Consider the following 23,984-nt stretch of genomic DNA (forward strand, 5'->3'; position numbering starts at 1 on the left):
GAGACTGCGCACAGACTTCCCCAGCAGACAGCGTGGCGATGGAGGAGCGACTGGCTTCCCGTCACCTGCCCGAAGAGAACCAGAACTTAGTTTATTGTGCTGTTCCAAGGTGTCAAGTTCCCTTTAAGAAAGGGTATATAGCTCTACAGTACAATAGGTCTGGGAGAAAACCTAAGTCCTTAAATTGTAACAAGTTCTCTCTTTTTTGCTACAGTGGCCTCTATTTTAGGTGCTCCTCTTCATCAAAGGGATATTTTCTCCTTAGAATCCTTGACATAATGCATTTCCTATTTGAAGTATTCATTTCTTTTTTAAGGAGGTTCTTCACTTTTTTGACAAACGGGAGAGTTTCTTATTATTTTTACGTCCTAGAGCATCGGGGTATGTATGAAGAGAGGTCACGGGGTGACCTCTCTTCATACAGCGCGGGCGTCAGCTGTTTATTACAGATGACACCGATCGCGGCTATTAACCCTTTAAATGCCGCTGTCAGTACTGACAGCGGCATTTAAATCCACCGAACAATGTTCGGGGGTCCCGCACACCCCCCCCACGGTGAGATCGGGGGAGCCGTGCAGGTGTCATGGCTCCCTGGGGCTTTCTGAAAGGCCCCAAGGCTATCAAGCCATCCCCGTGGGGTAGCTTGATCGGCTGCCTGTCAAATTGCAGTATGACGTAATGCTGCAGCATTACGTCATACTGCAGGAGCGATCAAAGCATCGCATATTATAGTCCCCCAGGGGGACTTAAAAGTAAAGTAAAAAAAAGATCAATAAAGTTTTTTTAGTTGTAAAAAAAAAAGTAATAAAAGTTTAAATCACCCCCTTTTGCCATATCTATTATTAAAAAATTTTAATAATAAAATAAAAATACATGTTTGGTATCGCCGTGTCCCTAAAAGTCCAACCTATCAAAGTAGCACATTGTTTATCCCGCACGGTGAATTTCGTCTGAAAAAAAAAAAAATAAAGAACGCCAGAAATGCACTTTTTCACTCACCCTGTCTCCCAGAAAAAACGCAATAAACAGCGATCAAAAAGTCGTATGTATTCCAAATTGGTACTATCGGAAACTACAGGACATTCCACAAAAAATGAGCCCTTGCTGAACTGTGCCGACGGAAAAATCAAAAAGTTATTGCGCGCAGAAGATGACCGCAGAAAATAATTGAAAAAAATTAAATGTCTTCAGAAAAAAAAAAGAGTGGTACAGTAAAAAAAAAACCATACAAGTTTGGTATCGCAGTAATCGTACTGACCCACAGAATAAAGTTATCTTGTCATTTTTGTTGCAGTTTGTGCGCCGTAGAAACAAGAGGCACTGAAAGATGGCGGAATGTCGTTTTTGTTTTTTTTATTTTACTCCAATTTGAATTTTTTAAAGGTTTTTCAGTACATTATATGGTACTTCGAATAGCACCATTGAAAACTACAACTCGTCCACTAAAAAACAAGCCTCATACAGCGACGTCGATGAATAAATAAAGGAGTTACGATTTTTTTAAAGGGGGGAGGAAAAAACGAAAATGGGGGGAAAAAAAGGGCCGCATCATGAATGGGTTAAATTGTTGCAAAAATTGCTTCACAAGCCGATTTGTTGCACAAATTGTTGCATCTTACAGTCATTACTTACCATTACTATGGTAGGTAGTTGACCCCTTTTGGACAGTCCCTTACTTAACCTAGAAAAATGAAGATAACAGCTGCAATTATAGAAATTTGGGAGGAAAGAGTTACATGTATACGTGATCTCATGTAATCCAAAGAAAGTAACAAGACATTAGATCAGAGGCATAACTTGAAGCTTCGGGACCCCAGCTATAATGCTTTATTCATAGTACTGGGCTCTCTATATAGAGAAGAGAGGCCTTATGGGCCCCCCCAAGGCTCCTGGGCCCGGGTGCAACCGCATCCCCTGCATCCTCTATAGTTATGCCCATGCGATTAGGTATTGTACATATTGTAACAAAGCTTACCATTCATTGTAACATCACACATGTTTAAATACAGTGAAGCCTACACCTTAGGGTCAGTTCACACCATATCAATGGAGAATAGCTTGTATATATGCAAGGCAAATCTCCAGACATATACTCCATCATACCCATATACTTTAATTGCTCCTCCACCCCCTCAGAGTGGTGACTGATGGGTAGAGGCAGCTCATGTGCCCAATGTATTCTTTCAACATGTTTAGTAGCCAAACAGCATTTTTTTGTGTCTTTATGCCTATTATTAATATGCCTTTCTAGCTATAATGTGTTGCCCTTACATACCTGACAGATCCACTTTGCAGATATCTTCTATACCTAAACTGTCCAGTGTGGATTTTGAATTGTGCAGTATATGAATTCTTTCAGCAAATTTTCAGTTTGGACTGTACCCTTTAGGGTGGCTCCACACTGGCGAGGAAATCGCACGATTTCCCAGCGCTGCGAGGCTGCAAAAAATTGCAAAATTATGAAGCCAATGGCTTCATGCACATTTGTAATGTTTTAACGCTTGCATTGCAGCGTTAAAACAAAATCGCGGCGTGTCCATTCTTTTTGCAATCTCGACCATTGTTTCCAATAGGGCCGGCGGCAGCAGCGCCAGCCCCATTGAAATCAATGGGTGAGCATTGCGATCCTCTGCCACTGCTGTGACAGCAGTGGCAGGGGAGTCTCCGTGACAAGGATTTTCAGGAAGGAGGGGGTGGGCGCTTGAAATATAAGCCCCCCCACCCCGCAAATAATTAATAACTGTAGAAAAAAAAGAGAAGACTACATCACCTTAGTAGCGCTGTCATCTCTGGCGCGTCTTCTTGCGGGTCAGCGGCACTACTCTTCTGCTTTCTTCTGGCCGGGGATAGAAAATCCCCGCCTCCTGAAAGTTCTGCCTCTGATTGGCTGAGTGCTGGGACCAATCAGAGGCAGTGCTCAGCACTGAATTACAGCTGAGCGCTGTCTCTGATTGGTCACAGCGCTCGGCCAAATGCACAGCAAATCTACCCCATGTGTAAGCATTGATACATAGTAACAGGCAATATTATACCACAGACCACAACAACATTTCCAGGGGAAGGCCACACCAGCGGCTCAGATTCCTCATGCTGAATCCAACGCTGTGCCCGGCCGGTGACCCCCCACGTACTGCGTCTTTTATTATGTCCTGCGTATGTGCCGGCAGGCGCACATGCGCAGTACAGAATAGACTGTGCCATCGCTAGGTGATGACGAGGATTTTGCAATCTTTCCGCAATGATGATTGCAGAAAGGTCGCAGGATGGACGGCTTCCATTGACTTCAATGACAGCCATCCATGCAGAGCCCGCACAAATTGTGGCATGCTGCAATTTCTCCTGTGTGAGTGGAAAATCTCAATCGACTTCCGCTCGTGGATATGAAATCGCGTATTGCCATAGCATGCTATGAGCGGTATTAGCTGCGGAATCCGGAGGCGGACACCTGCTCTGGATTCCGCAATGCAAATCAGCCCGAATGAACTGCAAGAAGCACAGGTACGGTAAATACACACGTTTTTCTTGGTGCGGTCTATTTTGCTGCACTGCTGCACCTTCAGGCCAGGCTCACATAGGTGTATTTGCGTGCACATTGATTTCAATGGGTTCGTTCGCATTCACTTATTTCTTAGGCATTTCGGTCGCGCAGAAAAAAAACGTGGCATTCTCAATTTTCTTATGCATCTGTGCAGCAAAAGTCCTCCTAGAACTCAATGGGGATGCGCAAATACATGCAAAATATGCGAGGAGATGCGTGAAATGTTGTGTAATTGCGCAGGAAAAAGAACACATCTGGAACTCAGTAGACTAATTAGCCACTTCAATAAGTGCGTATTTTTTTGCTGGAAAAAGCATTTTTCATTCCACAAAAATGCTACGCTAATGTGCGTGCAAATATGCATATACTCGGGCGAATCTGGCCTCGCTGTGGTATGTATATATACCCTCTTAGGGCTTATTCAGACGACCGTATATCGGCCGCGTATTCACGCCGGCCGATATACAGCGTCTCTCTCTGCAGGGGGAGGAGGCTAGAAGAGCTGGGAGCAGTGCTCTGAGCTCCCGCCCCCTCTCCCCCAATTCTCCACCCCCTCTCCACCCCTCTGCACTATTTGCAATGAGGGGGGCGAGATGGGGCAGAGCTAATTCCCGGCACTTAGCCCTGCCCTCGCCCTGCCTCCTCTCATTGCAAATAGTGCAGAGGAGCGGAGAGTGGGTGGAGAGTGGGTGGAGAGGGGGCGGGAGTTTACCTGCGTCCAACACTGGGAAAAGAGCCCAGCTGCCCTAATCAGGCATTAATTGACATTCCAAGCATTTTATAGCGATTGATGGTTTCCATCGCTTCCGCCTATTTTTTGACATTCACTCAGTAGCGCACCAGCATGAAATATGTGAATATAGATCGGGACTCGATCAGGGCAAATAAACGCTGTGAATATAAAAACGCATACGGTTGTGTGAACGAGCCCGGAGGGTGGATTCAGACGATCGTATATCGGCTGGGTTTTCACGCCCAGCCGATATACGGCGTCCCTCTCTGCAGGGGGAGGAAGCTGGAAGAGTCGGGAGCAGTGCACTGAGCTCCCGCCTCCTCTCCACCCCCTCTCCGCCTCTCGCCACTATTTGCAATGGGAAGGGGCGGGGTGGAGGCAGAGCTACGCCAATAACTTAGCTTCGCCCCCTTCCCGCCCCCTCCCATTGCAAATAGTGGCGAGGGGCGGAGAGGAGGCGAGAGCTCAGATCACTGCTCCCGGCTCTTCCAGCTTCCTCCCCCTGCACAGAGGGACGCCGTATATCGGCCAGGCGTGAAAACCCAGCTGATATACGATCATCTGAATCCACCCTTAAGTTGGGGTGGCTGTTTTTATCTTTTCTTATATTTGTATTTCAGTCTAGATTTTTTTAAACATATTTTTGTATATTTTTATATTTCTTTCACATATATGTCCGCTATGGTACTGGCTGCAGTGCGGAGCCAGAAATGTAATAGGAGGTAGCGCTCATGCTGATTTCAATGGGAGCGAAGTAGACTACTTCACTTCCGCCATTGACCACTGATTACGACTTCTGACAGAGGGCCGGACGACCAGCTGATCTGCATGGATCTGGAGCAACGATCGATCAACTATCTTAAAAGGATCAGTCATCAATAGTTAAAGTCCTGGATTACCCCTTTAAACAAGGTAAAACAGTGAGCTACAGAAACAGCGTAACTCATTTTCAGGGTGCGGGCAGACGAGCGCATAAACGGCGCGTTTTTGCGACCAAACGTATATACGTGACCATCTGAGGCAATGGTTTTGAATGTATTCGTTCACATGGGCGATTTTACGGCGCGTAAAAACGGCAATTCGAAAAAACGGAACATATGCGACCGAAATACGCGCCAACGCATATTCGATCGCCGAAAAGACCGTTTGCAAAGTAGGAACAAACGAAAATACACTTTCTAGCTCTGGTCGTGATCGGTGAAAAACGATCGCTCGGGCGATTATACGTTGCGCTCGCGCTTACGCTCGTCTGCCCGCACCCTCACTTCTATTAGAGTTACGTAAACAACGTAAACGAGTAGGCTACGCCGTTTCCGTAACTCCTACAATGCCTTGAGAGATAGGAACGCCCCTTTCTAAAACGCCAGAAATATGATTGACGTGCGTCACCACGTATCAGAGCGAGGGGCGGTACCTTTATAGCCAATAACTCGCTTCCTTTTTAAAACGTTTATTGGGGATGGGGAGCGGCTGATCACCTTGGTGACTGCCGAACAACGCGCTCTGATTGGTTAAATTGAACCCTCCCGCACTGCTCATTGGTTGTCAGGCTTGAGGCTTAAAACATTCAAACCGAGGGCGGCAGGGCTCAGAGGAGAAGCGTCCGGAGAGGAAAGCGGAGCTGTGTAGTCGTGTCTCCCCGTATTATAGTAATGGCCTCACAGAATGTAGACCCGACTGTGACTTCTTCCGCTACTGCCAGAAAAGGAATGGGAGCCGGAGCCCAAGCGGCCCGGGGCTCTGTGGGGAAGAGGTCAGTCGGGGTGCTGGGGGGCCTGTCATGCAGTGGGGGCCATCTTTACTGCGGGCACCGTATGGGTGGAGGGAGGGGGTGTAATCTGCCCCCTGCTCTGTAATAACTGTATTCTCTTGCAGGTTGCAGCAGGAGCTGATGACTCTGATGGTGAGTGCAGTGTATATGTGTGTATATAATATATATTGTGTGTGTGTGTTATAATATATTATCTCTTGTATATCCTTCCCTTAGATGTCTGGAGACAAAGGAATCTCTGCCTTCCCGGAGTCTGATAATCTCTTCAAGTGGGTCGGGACCATAGACGGAGCGCTGGGGACGGTGAGGAGCCGCTATGTACTGAGCGAGCAGAGTAATGGCGTCCTCGGGGAGAGGAGATGTTATATTGGGTCCCGTCCGTGCACATATATATCGCAGGGCTGACTGCGACTGTAAAGGTGACTTTGCACAGAATGATTGTTTGGACCCCTGCGATGGGGGAATCTGAATGATTATTCTGCGTAAACGCCTGCACCAACCAACAAAGAGCTTGTTTGCATACAGAAAACCCAATGCCTTTATTCACCTTCTGCAAAGGTTGGAATCTGCATGTAACAGTGTTTTACTATAGAGGACCTGCATTAGGCTGACCGCACCCAGGCGCACCCCACATGCAGGATTCCTGCAGCGGCGTTCAACCTGATGCCCGGCCGGCAATCCCAGCTTACCTGTCCAGCGTAGCCTCTGCTGTGAATGGGCCAGCACATGCGCGGTACAGAGGCCGTCGCCATGACGCGGCTCCTGCTGCCATTCTGCAATCGCTGCGGGATGGACAGCTTCCATTGACTTCAATGGAAGCTGGCTGTGTGCATCCCACACGAAATCGCAGCATGCTGCAATCTATTTCCGCTCATGCGCAGAAATTTGTGTCTTCTCATACTGCCAGTGTGCAGGAGGCCTAAGTCTCATAATGGCAGACTATTATCTCTGCATGCACATTATGGCGTTCTCAATACTGACTGGCATCGGGCGGCACACACATCGGAGTGGTGGGGCGCTGGGCACTGCCTGTCCTACACTTCTCTCATACAGACATGATTTAGATAGCTATGACTGCATGTCCTACTCTTGTGCAAGCTTCACGTGAGTAGGACATATAATGTGCATTGTGACTTGCACCCAAGAATCTCAGGTCTGGCTCGCTCTCAAGACCCACTTATACGGGACGACTGTCAGGCAAGCGATGCCCGACACTCGTCCCTGCATGTACTCGCTCCCATGCTATTGCAAAGGAGCAAGTATCGTTGGTTTGCAGCGGGGGGCAGCTGGAGATTTCATTCCTCACTCTCCATTCCCTTAACATAGCGGCTGTTCAATACTGAACAGCTGCTGTTTACACTGACAGATCATCACTCAAGACTTCAAGCTGTATAAAATCCTGAACAATTATATTAAGTATAAACAGCAGCCATTCAGTATTGAACGGCCGCTGTTGTAAGGGAGAGCGAGGAGGGAAATCTCCTCCTCCAGCTGCAAGCCAACGATATTAGCTCCTTTGCAGTAGTATGCAGGGATGAGTGTCGGTATTGTTTGCCCGACAGTCGTCCTGTGTAGATGGGGCTTCAGCCGTGTGACTATGGCTGTAGGATCTGTTCACTCGTGTTCTTATTTACTGACTTTCTGCAGCTGAAAATCTACTTTATATCCGCTCCAAATGGCGCTGATGTATCCGCTGAGGTGAATGTGCACATCTATTTGTACTGCTGCGGATGTGCGCTATTCAGTGCAGCTAGAAGCTGCAGATTCTGTGCGACTTAAGGCCTCATGTCCACGGGGAAAATCAGATCCGCTGCAGATTCTCCATGTAGAATCTGCAGCGGGTCCCTCCTGCTCCCTCGGACATGAGCGCTGAAAATAACAATAAATAAGAATAAACTCACCTCCCATCCGCTCCGTTTCTTCTCTTCGCTGCGGCATCATCTTCTCTGCATCGCGGCCGGATCTTCATTCTTCGGCTCGGCGGATGTGCAGGATGACGTCGGTGACGTGCCCCGCGCATGCGCCGGGCCGAAGCAAAATGATCCGGCCGCGACTGAGAGAAGATGGCGCCGCGGAGAAGAGAAGAACCGGAGCGTGTGAGTAAAATATGATTTTTGTCTCCCGCGGATCCGGACGGCTTCCATAGGCTTCAATAGAAGCCCGCGGGAGCCGTCCCCGCGGGAGACCAGCATGAAAATGGAGCATGGTCCGGATTTTTTCATGCTCCCTTTTTTTTTAAATTCCTTTATTGACGATCCGCGGGTATTTATCTACCCCGCGGGTGGTCAATGCATCCCCATGGGATGCGGATCCGCGGGCAGGAGAAGAGTTAAAATCCGCTGCGGATTTTAATTCTTATTTTGCCCGTGGACATGAGCCCTAAGGCTCATTCACATGGGTGTGAATTTGCCACATTCTCTAAGTATTACGCGGTGTACGGAGTCAATGACAGTACAGTGATCCATTCACATTAGCATATACACTGCCTGCGGATACGTGTGTGTGAAAAATTGCAGCATGCTTTATTTGACCCATGTATCACGCATGGACAGCCCTATTCTCTATGGGTAGCGTATTCAACACTCAATGTGCAATACATACGCAACGCCACTGAGCAGAGCGGGGAATTTACAAAAAAAGTCACACTGCGCATGACACCGTGCGTGAGATACTGTCATGTGCATTACCTTATTGCTGCCTTACATGGCAATAGCCGGCTCCCAGGGCAGTAAAACACTATGATCCGCAGCTTTTTACATATATGCCTGTGTGAATGAGACTTGGTGTCACCAGGTGATCTACGGTATGGCAACCACATATATTGGCCTGAAATTCATGTGAGATGGGGGATAACCTTTTAAGGCTGCCTGTCCATGGGCGTTGCGGTATCCTGTGGCTGATCTCCGCCTGGGAGCATGAGCCGGCAGGCGGATCTCTGCTGTCAGCCCATCTGACAGATAGGCTGACCGTGGTAATCCGCAGCATGCTGTGAATTGCCACCCGCGAGTGGAGAATTGCATTGATTCTCCGCTCGTGGACAGGGAAGAAGCGCTCTCCATAGCAACGCTATGGAGAGTGTTCACTGCGTTCCATGCGGTCTGCTTATTGCCGCGGGGAACGCAATTCAAACCCGCCCGTGGACAGGCAGCTGTACTGTATCAATGGGGGCAGACTAACTGTATAATAAAAGTACAGTATATCCCTAGTAGCTCTAAGTACTATGGGAGCTGTCTTCTATAGATCAATCCTGTATTGGGGTCAGAAAGCTGTCGCTAGGAGGCAGGAGTCATAACTACATGGAACTGCTGCCTCAGGACAGATCTGGTTAACTAGACAAGTGCTGGAACTATATCGCTCATCATGGTGTGATCTTTTTCCTTTTAGGTTTATGAGACTCTACGATACAAGCTTTCCCTGGAGTTCCCCAGTGGCTATCCTTACAACGCTCCTACTGTGAAGTTTCTCACCCCGTGCTTTCACCCGAATGTAGACAGTCATGGGAACATCTGCTTAGACATTCTGAAGGACAAATGGTCAGCGCTGTATGATGTCAGGACAATCCTGCTTTCTGTACAGAGCCTTCTGGGAGGTGAGATAACCCATCCATACTTGTATAACACATAGGAGTATTCTACTGGAAGAGAACAGATGCAGTCTGATGTTATCCATCGATTTAGATGAAGTCCGTGATCCCAGGATGACTCTAGGCAAGGTCCCTTCTCATTGGTGCACTTTGATGCCGGTCTGCAGCAGACTTTGCCCTTTTAATTGATAGCGTGGAGTTGCACCAAAATCTGTAGCACGTTTAATATGTACCCTGAGGCTGGTTTCAAATGGGCTATAAAATCACTTGAGATTTTTGCACTGCAAGAAGCACAATTAAAGGGGTTGTCTCGCGGCAGCAAGTGGGGTTATACACTTCCGTATGGCCATATTAATGCACTTTGTAATATACATCGTGCATTAAATATTGGCCATACAGAAGTTATACACTTACCCCTCCGGTGCTGGCGTCCCCATCTCCATGGCGCCGACCGAAGCCTTCTGCCGGGATTAGACGCGCTTGCGCTGTCTGCCCTCTTCTGTCTGGCTCCGGCGTGCTCGCGATGCAGAGGTATTCTGCGCATGCGAGCATCCCAGTCACATCATGACAGACGTGACTGGGATGAAGGAGACTCCTTGCCACTGCTGTCAGAGGATTGCAGAGTTCTCCCATTGATTTCAGTGGGGCCGTTGCTGCTGCCGCCTCTGGCCCTATTAAAAGCAATGGGATGAAGGGATTCCCTGGAGTGATGCGAGGCTATTTTCACATGAGAGCGCCTCACATCCACGGGGCTCTCGCGTGGATGGCAAGGGTGATATCGGGCTGAGATCCATGGTCCAATATTGCCCTCGCCATCCATGTAAAACTAGCAAAGTTCAAAATAATGATCCGCGCCACCAGGAAATAAATAGTGAAAAGGACTCACCTGGTGCCCAGCGGGGTTCCCATAGACCAGACGATCATACGGGAGCTGCCCGCTGGCACCTGTAGTCCAGGTAGACCCGTAGTAAATGAAGAGAATCCCAATATCCTTCGATGAGGAAGGAGAGTCGCCAGGAAAGAAACAAAACCCCAAAGGGAGAAAATCCCCTCAATGGGTTAAAAGATAAAGTTCCAAGGCAAAAAAATCTTTCCGCGCTGCTGTCGAGTTTCTCTTACGAGAAAAAAATGAATATAAACTGTCGTAGCAGACAGTAATTGAACATATAATTCAATTTTATTCTTTGGAATTAAAACCAGTGAATTATATGTTCAATTACTGTCTGCTACGACAGTTTATATTCATTTTTTTCTCGTAAGAGAAACTCGACAGCAGCGCGGAAAGATTTTTTTGCCTTGGAACTAAAACTAGCAAAGGGTAGTTTCACACAGACAATCTTGTGTGCGGGTCCCCCCCCCCCCCCCCTCGACTGAAAGCCAAGTGTATGCCGCAGGACGAAGTCATTTATTTCCCATAGCTTTTTAATTCACCTTTGGCTAAATCTACCACAAAAACCTGTGAAGTGCCTTTTTTTATAGCTGTTCATGAGCAGTAAAAAGCATTTATAAAAACTAGTGTGGTGTTGCTGCAGCCCCTTCTATTTGCCTGTGTAGTGACAGGATTTTGAACGCACATGCACGCATGTAGTTGGCAGCGATTCATTTAGATCTATTAGAATTGGAAGACTAGGTGCAGATATGAACAGTGCTTTAAAGGGACTTTCCATGTGAAAGCTACTGCTGAGCTATCCTAGCAGATCGTGTGTGTCCCCTCCTGAATCCCCACCGCTCAGCTGATTAGAATGCACCGCTGGAACTGTCAAAATTCTAACAGGGCTCTCAGTGAAGTGGGAGAGAAAGCTGCACTACTAAACTGGCCCACTGTGCTATGGACTGCATTTTGATGCTTGCCGTCCTAATCATTCTACTTGAAGGGTGGAGGGTGGTCTCCTGAATGGTAGACCCATGCAGATCTGCAATTGCTGACCAGGTTTTGCTCCTGGGACAACCCCCACCCATCCTCGCTGCTTATCTTTTTGAGCAATTTTAACTGATGTACAAAATCTTCCCACAGAGCCCAATAACGAGAGTCCCTTGAATCCACATGCTGCAGAACTCTGGCAGAATCAGCCAGGTAAGTACTACAACTAAATCTATACTACCTGGTATTGTCTAAAGTGATGGCTGACAACCTGGATCCTCACAAATGCCATGCAAGCTTCTCCAGACGATGCCAGCCTTGTCTTGTGTCTTCCCTAACTGCAGCTCTAATATTGGGTCTCTGCCCCCATACTTATGTACTGTAAGAGGGTATATTTGGACTAAGTTAAAGGGTTATATTACCATGTCTGACTTGCTTGGCTGAGGTGGTGGGAGTAGGGGGAAGGGAAGCTGGTTTCTGTAGCTTTCATTGAAATGGGTGGGAGCCACAAACGGCATAGCGGGCTGTGCTGCGCTATTTCTGGAGTTCCTGATCACTTGAGTGGGAGCTACAGAAACTGCTAAGCACTCAGCTGTGGCCAGTAGCCATGGCGGCACATTCTCATCTAGGCATGCAAAGCCGAGGTGGAAATACCCCTTTAACACATGGCTTAAATATTATGCTGTTGAACCAGATATATACAGACTTATCTGTGGATATTGTACATGTCAATGGATGAAAGCTGCAGCAACAGATGGGAGGCTATGGATTTTTAAAATCAGCAGGTCTAATATATATATATATTTGCAGAATTTGTGTTAATTCCACTGATTCTGACACAAGTATGCTGTGTGAATCAAGCCTAAAGGCTCAAATGCCTCCACTGTTGCTCATGGCTGTCAGTAGATCCCACTGCTGGGCAAAGGTTTTTCTAATGTATTGCGTAGGGATTCAGAGTCCGAATCCTCTGCTTGTCCAGCTTCACTCTTAAAGGGGTTGTCCCGCGGCAGCAAGTGGGGTTATACACTTCTGTATGGCCATATTAATGCACTTTGTAATGTACATTGTGCATTAATTATGAGCCATACAGAAGTTATCAAAAGTTTTATACTTACCTGCTCCGTTGCTGGCGTCCTCGTCTCCATGGTGCCGACTAATTTTTGGCCTCCGATGGCCAAATTAGCCGCGCTTGCGCAGTCCGGGTCTTCTGCTTTCTTCAATGGAGCCTCTCGTGCAGGATGCCGGCTCCGTGTAGCTCCGCCCCGTCACGTGCCGATTCCAGCCAATCAGGAGGCTGGAATCGGCAATGGACCGCACAGAAGAGCTGCGGTCCACGGAGGAAGAAGATCCCGGCGGCCATCTTCACCGGTAAGTATAGAAGTCACCGGAGCGCGGGGATTCAGGTAAGCGCTGTGCTGTTTTGTTTTTTTTTTTAAGTCCCTGCATCGGGGTTGTCTCGCGCCGAACGGGGGGGGGGGGGGGGGGGTTGGAAAAAAAAAACCCGTTTAGGCGCGGGACAACCCCTTTAAGGATGATGTCCATATGTACTGGAAATGCAGACTTGCACATGGCAGATCTACAGCATACTACATTTTAAAGAGGCTGTCTGAGACTTATTATTCTAAAGGATGGGTCATAAATATTTCAAGTCCTCAAGTATCCATCCATGGGGGTCCAGCTCTCACTACCCCTACTAATCTATCTTGAAGCAGCCATAATTTTCAGGGTAGCGCTGTAGCCTCCTCATGTGACAACATATTCGTACGTCACTTGGCCTTTCTGTAACGCAGTCCCATTAAGTGAATGGGATTGAACTTCAATTCCAAGAACTGCTACAAAAGTGTGCGGCGCTGTGCCTGCCTTTATGATGAGGCTGTAGTGCTTGCCTGAGCATCACAGCCCCTTCCTGATGGGAGTCAGACATCCTACCATCTTACATTGATCTATTGTAAGGATAAGTTTCAAGTATCTCATTGATTGGGTCTCCTGTAGATCTTTGCCCCCCTCAATGTAAAAGTGTAAAATATGCATGTCACATCTAGCAAATCCACCAAAAAAGCTGGCTCTCCCACCCAGTGTGCGTGGACATACCCTCTATGTGAAAACTGCTTATGGTAAGGGAGCTGTAGAGGGACCTCTAAGATGTATTTCTTTGCTGACTGTTCTTGCAAGGGGTTGCTGTCCAGCTGCTACAGTAATGTTGTCAGGAAATCGAGGCAATGTCACTGTACCCTCCATGCAAGGATGCATAATGGTGCCAAGGAGGTGTGACTTTCAGGTTGCTACCCAGCGACATGCGAGACTTCAGTGGTGTTTAACGAGCCTCTTTCTTTCTAGCATACAAGAAGCACCTACATGAGCAGTACAAGAAGCAGGTGAAGGAGGACGTCTGATGTGTCGGCTGTGGGTGCTGCACTGTACATGGCTGCTGTAATATACGCTTAACTTAATACGCGTGGTCTGACTGTGTGTACAAGTATAGTGGTTTTATAATTGTCTTTGGGTCCCGCTCTGTTTACATGTTGTGATGTTGGATGCAGACTTAAATAAACTATTTTTACATCTTAATGTCCGCTGTTATGTGGTCAAATATGTAAGCTGATGGTACATAAGGTGACCTTTAAGGCTGGGTTCTCACAGGGCGGAATCCCGCTGGAAATCTTGCGGTTTTGCCGCAATGAAGAAAACGTGAGATTTCTGCCAGGAAAGCGCAGCTTCAAAACCCATGGCAAAGTTTTGGAGCAGCTTGTCCGCATGCTTTTCCGTTGCGCCTGGTGCTCCCATAGAGCAGCGCAGCCGCAACTGGAAAAAGACATGCTGCGACCGGGGAATCCGAGCTGGCTTTGCAGCGACAGATTGGCCGTCCCGTGTGGATGAGATTTTTGACAAATCTCGTCCACATGGCTGGCTAAACCCGGGATTAGCAGGCAGATTTGCCGCAGCAACATTCCGGACGGAATCTCCATGGCAAGTCTGCTGTGTGAACCCAGCCTGACTGTTTAGATGGGCAGAGGTCATGCTACACAAAGTCCATGCAGAAATTAAAGATCAAAGCTTGCTTTCTTACAACTGTGTGTTTTGGCAGACTACAATGCAGCAACACTGATTTTCGTTGGGATGACAGGTAGTGCAATGTGTCGGAGCCGGTGTCACCATGTAGCCCTTGTTAAGGCCTGCTACAGTCTTTGTACCCTCTAGGCTTCCTTCGCTGTTTCCTTTTTACTTATAGATGAGCCTATAGGAAAATGCATGGTAAAAGAAACCCAGAGTACACTGACTTCAAATCCACTGTGGATATAAAAAATGTAATGCCTGGTGTATTATTGATGGCAGACAGCTGGACACGGAGCTTCAGAAAGTCCTCCAGTTGGTGTCACAAAGTCTATGGGGGAACTTTTTTTTTTTTCCAGTAAACTGCATATATTTTCAGCTGACAATCACTTTTGCAATAGTTTTCATTTAACTTTGCACCGTTTGTCTTCTGCAGCTTCTACATATTGCTGTATATGGACACCGCAGTCTAGAGGGACCTATTACATTATGACTGTTGGGGCATTAAAGGGGTTGTCCCGCGAAAGCAAGTGGGGGTATACACTTCTGTATGGCCATATTAATGCACTTTGTAATGTACATCGTGCATTAATTATGAGCCATACAGAAGTTATTCACTTACCTGCTCCGTTGCTAGCGTCCTCGTCTCCATGGTGCCGTCTAATTTCAGCGTCTAATTGCCCGATTAGACGCGCTTGCGCAGTCCGGTCTTCTCCCTGGTGAATGGGGCCGCTCGTACCGGAGAGCTGGTCCTCGTAGCTCCGCCCCGTCACATGTGCCGATTCCAGCCAATCAGGAGGCTGGAATCGGCAATGGACCACACAGAGCCCACGGTGCACCATGGGAGAAGACCCGCGGTGCATCGTGGGTGAAGATCCCGGCGGCCATCTTACTTGAGGTAAGGAAGAAGTCGCCGCAGCGCGGGGGTTCGAGTAAGTACTAAACTTTTTTTTTTTTTTTAACACATGCATTGGGTTTCTCGCGCCGAACGGGGGGCCTATTGAATAAAAAACCGTTTTGGCACGGGACAACCCCTTTAAGCGCCAAACAGCAGCTGCAGCAATTGTCTCTTCTGCGCTTTTAAACAGGAGCAATCACCTCCGTTCTCTCAGACTGAGTGGGCTGGAGATCTCTTCTGGCCGCCCACCTCCACTTACTGCAAACAGGAAGCCGCCCCATAGTCATTCAGTTTCAGTGAACTGTCAGGGGCAATATGTGCATGGGTGGGATATTGGCCCATGTAAAAACCTTTATGTATCAATAGACCTGTCAGAGGGGGGCTGTTGGCTTGGGGTCCTTCTACATGCAGCAATTGTTGGAACAAGCGCACAATTCGTTTGCACGTTTTAAGTGAACTGTTGATTAAGAGATGACTTTACGGTTTTTGTTGTAGCGCATTCAGTCCAGCGTTGGTGTGAGAAGACGGGAATGCCTGGGCAAACTACACTGATTTTTATGCCTGTGTGAAATGAATGATTGACCAAGTGAATAAATGTTTAAGGGCTCATGTCCACGGGCAAAATAAGAATTAAAATCCGCAGCAGATTTTAACTCTTCTCCTGCCCGCGGATCCGCACCCCATAGGGATGCATTGACCACCCACGGGTAGATAAATACCCGCGGATGGTCAATAAAAGTGAATAAAAAAAAATGGAGCATGAAAAAATCTGGACCCTGCTCCATTTTCGTGCGGGTCTCCCGCGGGGACGGCTCCCGCGGGCTTCTATTGAAGCCTATGGGATCCGTGGGAGACCTAAAATCAGATTTTACTCACCCGCTCCGTTTCTTCTCTTCGCCGGATGCGCGGGGCACGTCACCAACATCATCCTGCGCATCCGCCGAACCGAAGAAAGAAGATCCGGCCGCGACGCAGAGAAGATGACGCGGCAGCGAAGGAAGAATACGGAGCGTGCGGGAGGTAAGTTTATTCTTATTTTCAGCGCTCATGTCCGCGGGGCAGGAGGGACCCGCTGCAGATTCTCCATGGAGAATCTGCAGCGGATCTGATTTTCCCCGTGGACATGAGGCCTAAGGGTATCGTTCCGTGTAAACATGGCCAACAATTGGCTTCCCTCTGCTATCCTCTTAATGTTCGCTAACTTATGCCCAATTTCTTTGTGGTCCTAAATTGGCTGATTTAAATAAAATAAAAATAAATGCAGGAGTAGAGAAAAGTGCTGAAAAGTTATGTTGGCTTCACATGAGACAACTGTTGGGTACACAACTACCCCACAGTCATCTCAAGACTGGAAGCACATGAGCCATAACACTGGAGCGGCAGTCGTTCAGTGAACAGAGGCTGAGTGTGCCAGAGATCTCTTCTGGCCGTGCCGCTCCACTCGCTGAACAGAAGGCTTGTTGCATTGTAAGCTCCGCTCTGTGCACATGGCCTAAGGGCTTCACTGAGCTGACTGAAAGCAACTACTGAGTGTCTTTTCTCTTAGTTCCCTGTTAGTCCCATGTAAACACATGACATCTCCTTTGGACGGCTGTGTGCAGTAGGGCAGCCCTCCCAGGCCGGTTACCTTTCCCCCATGGTCCCTAGACATGTTGGGACCGTGTGCACTGACGCTTTCTATAGCATTGCTATGGAAAGCACTGGCATCTGTCCACAGGCGGAGAATCGTTGTGATTCTCCGCTCGCGGCGGACAACTCACAGCATGCTGTGATTTGCCTCGATTCTCCGGCCAGCCTACCTATCAGATGGGGCTGACCGGCGGAGATTCTGCCTTTGACACTGTAAAGCTGTCAGCAAGATCTAGTTCGGCCAGAAGGGCTCCTGGCTAAAGATATGGTCTGGGGACAGTCTGCAGGGGCAGAATATACTCTCTGCCTTTTCACGGTCAGTTCCTCTTCGGCCCTAACCTAAACAATTCTGGAGAAAGCTTCAGATAAAAGAGGATTTCCAAAAGGAGAAAAAATTCTCTTAATCTCCAGTTGGTCAGATTTCCAGGGGCGTAGGTCCCCTCCATCCTAGTGGAGGTGAGGCTACAGGCATTGCAAAGAATGGGGTGCCTGGCCCTCAAGTGTAAGAGGGATACCACATAGTGTAGCTGTCCCAGCCCCCATTTTTTTTTCTCCTTCAGACCACTACAGGCACTCCTCATATGTTACTTCTACATCAGGGAGTCAGGAATTTAAGCTCAGTACAATACCTGTACCTAGGATCAGCAAAGGAGGTGGTTGGTCAAGGGGGTGACTTCATGACAACCATAGACCTGAAGGATGCATATTCCCATTTACCCTGAAGCTCAGTCTTAGATTTGCAGTCATTATGGGAGGAAAGGTAAGGTGCTTTCAATACAGGTGCCTTCCTGTCAGGATATCTTCATGCTATCTTAGGAGAAAGGTCTATTACAATCATCCTCTATTTAGACTACATCATTATGGTAGCCGACAACAGGGATCTACTATTATCCCATGGCACGATTACCATCCAATTGCTACAGCGTCTAGGCTGGCCAATAAATTGGGAGATCTGTTCGATGTGGCGAGAAGTTCAGTGCTGAGGCTCCATGCAGAGTACTGTAGTTGCCCTTCAGCTACCCCCGGGGAAGGTCTCAGTTGAGGACTACATGCTGCTTTCACAAAGCATTGTTTGAAGAAAGCAAGTGAGTCCCCCATCAGCCAGGGTCAGCTTGTAAAGTGAAAGAACCAGAAGTAGTCAGCACTCAGAATACAGTACTGCTACAGAAAAACGGCCAAGTTTAGAATTGTCTGACAGTTGACCAGTTTGGGCTCAATGGCTGAGGAGGGTGCAGACTTTCCCAACTCAATTCAGACTACTCTCCAATAAAAAAAGGGGGAAAAAATCAGGGACACCTTTTTCCCCTTAACCCAAGGGGTCATCCAAGGGCTATAGATGCGCTGGGTCAACATCGGACAGGGATTGGGTTATGTCATACCTCAAATTTCTTAATCTCCGGGGAGTTGCAAAGATTCAGGCACACAAAACGTCATTTTTGTAGTACAGGTTTTTTACCCAAAAGGAGTTCTCCCTACTGAGGTGTCTAAGCAGCAGCGGTCCCATACTGCTTCCACCCCACAAAGGCCTGACGCAAAGTTCCCTAAGGAAACAAGGTGTGGTAGAGCTGTATTTTGCAGGAAAATCCACCCTATTGACGCAGTGGCGCTTCAACGATGAGGTAGGGGTAAGTGTATGGGTCTTGGGGACACTATTACTACTAGGGGCTGCTGTGGGATATCACTATTACTACTGGGGGCAGCTGTGGGGGTGTGAGTTACTGGGGGCTGCTACTATTACCACTGAGGGCCGGTGTGTGTGGTTGTTGACATTACCACTGTGGGGGGCCGCAGAGCCGTGCACAGAAATGTCACTCCCCGGTCACCAGCTTCAGTCTGCGCATGTGCCGTCTTGCCGGCAGGTGCTCTGGTCGGGTCCCGCTGCGAGATCCAACCTGGCTGTCTGCAGGCGGCTATAGGCTGGATGTTCAGGCAGATAAGGACTTGGCTTTGGACTCAGTCTTGTCCGCGGGGGTCCCACCCTAAGTTTTGTTTAGCTGGTATTTCTCAGCTGGTGCTTTTGTAGAGACGATAGGGAAAGTTAGATAAGCCTTACCAGTAATCCTTTTTTTGGGAATTCTCCATGACAGCACCTGTATATTCCCTTCATTATTTTTCTTTTTTTTTTTTTCCCCCGTTTTTGTGATTTCATGATTAAGGAAAGCTTATTTTTTTGTTAGTTTCCTACCTCCTGACAGGGTTTCGTTATAAATACTGTGGAAGGGAGGGGGAGCTTTAAACCTGTGTGTGTTACCTGTCCTATCAGGGGAAGATAATCTCAGCTGCTGCTGTCGTGGAGATTTACCGAAAAAAGGAGTACGAGTAAGGCTAAATGCACACAGGCAGAAATTCCATGGCAGGATTTCTTGCAGAATTTCCACTAATGACCTCTGCATAGGATTGCATTATCTAATGCACTCCTATGGATGGCAGACAGCCACGATTTGACCATGTGAAAGCTTGCGTGGTAAACAAGTTGCGAGATGTCCTATTTCTGTGCGAGCCTCGCAGAGGCCCACACAAAAACGTCACAAGTGATGTGCTGGCTCTGCTCTGCGTATGTGCCAGATGGGCGGCAGCCGGCACATGGCAGAGCGGAGTGAGTGGATTCCGGCTGCGGGATCTGTCTCAGCCGTCTGCAGGATGCTCAAGTCTAATCTAACTTTTTTTTTTTCTTTGCCCAATAGAGTGACTTTACACTGTCCAGCTACGCAGTCAGTCCCGCACGCCATGCTTCCTATTGAGACTTGCAGTATCTATGGGGCCATTATCATCTGAATAATTGCTAGAAACTGACTTTCCCCAGTCGTCTCCACGACAGCACCAATTGAGATTGCCTCCTCCTGATAGGACAGGAACATACTGAGAGTTTAAAAGCTCCCCCCCCCCCCCCCCCCCCCCTTCCCCACTTTCCTCAGTGTCTTCCGGTCCTGCCAGGAGGCAGGATCTCTGAGAGGGGCTGGTGGAGAAGCCAGCCAGAAGCTACTCACAGGCGGATCGGAGGGCAGTGGGTCAGCCTGTCCTCCCTTCCTAGCCAGACGACTCCCGGGACGCCACATGGGGTGGTAGCCCCCGGGCCAGGTTCCTCCCACGGCGGCCCATGGGGGGTACAAAGCGGGAGCCTCAGTCCCCCTCCTCCTTCCTGCAGAGTTACAGCGCAGCGCTCCAGGGCCCGTGGTCTCAAAGGATAAAAGAACAATTCTCCAATTACAGAGAGCTACAGGCCGTATGGCGGGTCCTACAGCAGTTAGGAAACTCGCTACGGAAGCAGCATATAAAGATACTGTCGGACAATACCACCACGGTCGCCCATATTCGGCACCAGGGGGGCACAAGGTCTCGTGCCCTGCAAAACATTTCGCAGAAAATTTTCCACTGGGCAGAGGGCCGGATCCTTTCGATCACGGCAACGCACTTAAAGGGGATGCTAAACCAAAAAGCGGATTTTCTCAGCAGGAGGCAAATAGACCCAGGAGAATGGTCTCTCTCCCTGGAAGCATTCAGAACCCTGACCAACCTGTGGGGGATCCCACAATTGGACCTGTTTGCAACCGGGGAGAACGCCAAAGTAGGAAATTTCTTCCCCCTCCGGCCAGGCGATCGTCCTACAGCAATAGATGCCCTAGGCCAGGACTGGGGAGAGGGGCTGGCGTACGCTTTCCCTCCGATACCGCTGATCCCCAGAGTTTTACAACATTTCAGAACCCAGGTATGCACGCTAATCCTGGTGACCCCCTTCAGGCCCAAGAAAAGTTGGTTCGGTCTTCTGACAACGTTGAGCATCCAGGACCCAGTCACCTTTCCGACCTGGACAGATCTGCTATCACAGGGGCCACTGAACCACCCGGGCTTAGACAGATTCCACTTAACAGCATGGCTCTTGAGGAATCCTCACTAAGGGGGAAGGGATTCTCAGAGAGAGTGGTAGAAACGTTAATGTCCAGCAGAAAAGACGACCCACCTTATCTACCAGAAGGTTTGGAGAAGGTTTTCCTCATGGAGACAGGAAAGGGAGTCCGGGGAATCTATCCCGGACATCCCTTTGATCTTAGAGTTCTTGCAGGAGGGCCTACAGATGGGCCTCTCTCCAAGTACCCTGAAGGTCCAGGTCGCAGCCCTTAGCGACATATGCGACACAAAGTTCACGAACAATAGATGGGTCAACAGGTTCCTGACAGCAGCAGTTAGATTACGACCTAGACCCATAAACCTTGTTCCAGACTGGAACCTTAATTGGGCCCTAAGGGCCATGACATCGGAACCATTCGAGCCAATCGAAGCACTACCCATAAAAATGCTTACGATCAAGACCGTTTTCCTAGTAGCCATCACGTCCGCAAGGCGGGTTAGCGAGCTTCAGGCTTTGTCCATTCGCCACCCATTCCTAAAAATCTCGGACACCAAATTAGTATTTAAAACGGACCCTGCCTTCATGCCAAAAGTGGTATCACATTTTCATAGGTCCCAAGACATAATAATTCCCTCATTTTTTAGTAAACCTAAAAACGAGGAAGAAAAAACCCTAAGCGGCCTGGACGTCAGGAGAGCAGTCCTAGGCTACATAGATGCGACAAGCCACTGGAGGCGGGACGACAACTTGTTAGTCCAGTTCAGTGGCCCAAACAAAGGGAGCAAAGCAGCAAAAAGCTCCATAGCCAGGTGGATCCGCCTGGCCATTATAGAGTCCTATAAAGCCCCCGGGAAGGAAATCCCCTTAGCTCTTAAAGCCCATTCTACAAGGGCAGTAGCATCCTCATGGGCCGAACATAGCTCAGCTTCGGTCGAGCAGATATGCAGGGCCGCAGTCTGGAAAAAAACCCACACGTTCATTAAACACTATAGGGTAAACGTGCAGCAGGACGAGGACATGGCCTTCGGCCGCAAAGTCCTCTCGGCAGCAATCCCACCCTAATAAACTTTAGTTGGTACATCTCAATTGGTGCTATCGTGGAGACGACTGGGGGAAAAATAGATTATACCTACCCGATAATCGGGTTTCCAGAAGTCTCCACGACAGCACCCGTACCTTCCCCCCCTAAGAACATAGTAAAGAAATTATAGAATATAATTTCCCCTAAAAAAAAAAAAATCCCAGTTAGGGAAAGAATTTAATTTAAGCTCCTACCCCGGGAATTCGTTAGAATCCACTGAGGAAAGTGGGGAAGGGGGGGGGGGAGCTTTTAACCTCTCAGTATGTTCCTGTCCTATCAGGAGGAGGCAATCTCAATTGGTGCTGTCGTGGAGACTCCTGGAAATCCGATTATCGGGTAGGTTATAATCTATTTTTTTATTTCTCATGGTCGTACTATGCAGATATGCAGCCACCGATGGGGCACTCAGCAAGTAATCGCTGTTAGGTTGTTTTCACATGACTGAGACAATCGTGTGAGATGTGTGTGTTGCGAGGCACATAAATATCGCACGAATATGAACCCCGTTCTTTTAAATGGGGTCGTATACATAAGTGGTTTTTGTATTTAATTTAATTTTTCCAGTGGTGTGGGAAAAAAAATAGCAGCGTGTCCTATCTTTGGACGTTCCCTCAGAATGCATCACCCAGTGTTGTCAATGGGGCCAGTAAACACATTGCTTTTGTAGGTGCATTGTACGTTCCTAAGCACAATATCAGGCAGTTTCATGGTCCGATATATTGCACTCAGCCATGTGAAACTAGCCTTACTTTTTTGGTTTAGCTCACTGAAACGAAGCAACTACCGGCTTTCCCTGAAAATAAGCCCCAATTTTGGCCCCAAAAGAGGCAGTGTGTCTTCTTTTTGGCGGGGGTCTTAATACTCACCTAGCAGGCGCTGTCTCGGTCCCTCATGCTGGGCTGTGTTGTTCTGGCAGTTTTCCGTGTTGTCCTCAGCGCCGAGCGAGCATTCTCTTCCTGGTAATGGCTTGAATGCCCCTCCCTCCAGCAAGAGATTGCTGTGATTGGCTGAGAAGGTGTTCCTTAACCAATCACAGCCATTCAATAGTCATTCACTGAATGGCTGTGATTGGTTCATCGAGTGTCATCTCTGATTTGCTGAGCCATGGCGATCGTGAACAAACAGCCCAAGCTGCAGTAAAATAAATAAATAAAATGCATAACTCGAGGCGCTGTCATTTCCCGCATGGGTCTCCTCTTCACTCCCGACACTCGTCTTTAGTCTTCTGCCAGCCCTTCCTGGATTGGAGGATCAAAATCCCTGCCTCTAGGAAGGGCTGGCTCTGATTGGTTCTCGTGTGCCGTGGCTCAGCCAATCCTAGCTATCGAAAGATTGGCTGAACCACGGGGCTCAAGAACCAATCACAGCTATTCAATGAATGAATGAATGGCTGTGATTGGTTCATTGGGCCCCGGCTCTGATTGGTTCTTGAGCACCATAGTTCAGCCAATCACAGCCGTTTTATTCATTGGATGGCTGTGATTGGCTGAGCCACGGTGCTCGAAAACCAATCACAGCTATTCAATATGTGAATGGCTGTGATTGGTTCATTGGGCCCCGGCTGATTAGCTGAACTACAGCACTCAAGAACCAATCACAGCCATTCACTGGATGGCTGTGATTGGTTCAATGAGCGCTGGCTCTGGTTCTCGTCTACAGGAAGGAAGGCTCCATAGGGAAACATGGGCTACAAAAAACTGCAAGTCGCGGCTGTATAGAGCATCACCCGATTTTGTAGTTGCGCAATGTCGCAGGCTACAAAACATTGCTTGTGTGGAAGAACCCATAGGAAAGCATGGGCTCCTCATAGATGTGATTTGTAGCACTCTCACATCAAAGATAAAGTTGCCCGGGGGGGCGTGGCCAGCGACCGACATGAGCAGTCGCACGTGAGGAGAGCTCCCTAAGGGAAAGCCTAAAATCCTGCTATAATCCTGGCCAGAGTCACATCCTGAGACCCCAGACATCATCCAGGACCTCCTAAATCCTGAG

The 23,984-nt window shown here is 48.3% G+C and overlaps 1 protein-coding gene across 1 annotated transcript; it reads left to right on the forward strand.

Annotated features, from left to right (window-relative positions):
• Positions 1-5,834: 5,834 nt before the first annotated feature.
• UBE2C (ubiquitin conjugating enzyme E2 C) lies at positions 5,835-14,054 on the forward strand. Its single transcript, XM_066586511.1, has 6 exons — positions 5,835-6,024; positions 6,147-6,174; positions 6,259-6,345; positions 9,427-9,631; positions 11,640-11,699; positions 13,824-14,054. Exons 1-6 carry the CDS (start codon positions 5,924-5,926, stop codon positions 13,877-13,879), a joined length of 537 nt encoding a protein of 178 aa, XP_066442608.1. The 5' UTR covers positions 5,835-5,923; the 3' UTR covers positions 13,880-14,054.
• The last annotated feature ends 9,930 nt before the right edge of the window (positions 14,055-23,984 follow it).

Source organism: Eleutherodactylus coqui, chromosome 13, assembly GCF_035609145.1.
Source record: "Eleutherodactylus coqui strain aEleCoq1 chromosome 13, aEleCoq1.hap1, whole genome shotgun sequence".
In the NCBI taxonomy this organism is placed as follows: domain Eukaryota; kingdom Metazoa; phylum Chordata; class Amphibia; order Anura; family Eleutherodactylidae; genus Eleutherodactylus; species Eleutherodactylus coqui.

Bases quoted from the DNA above. Each gene is read 5' to 3' on its own strand.
- UBE2C (XM_066586511.1), top strand. From the start codon at position 5,924: ATGGCCTCACAGAATGTAGACCCGACTGTGACTTCTTCCGCTACTGCC. The intron at 6,025-6,146 runs GTCAGTCGGGGT...ATTCTCTTGCAG, and splicing joins CGGGGCTCTGTGGGGAAGAG to GTTGCAGCAGGAGCTGATGA. The intron at 11,700-13,823 runs GTAAGTACTACA...CTTTCTTTCTAG, and splicing joins ACTCTGGCAGAATCAGCCAG to CATACAAGAAGCACCTACAT.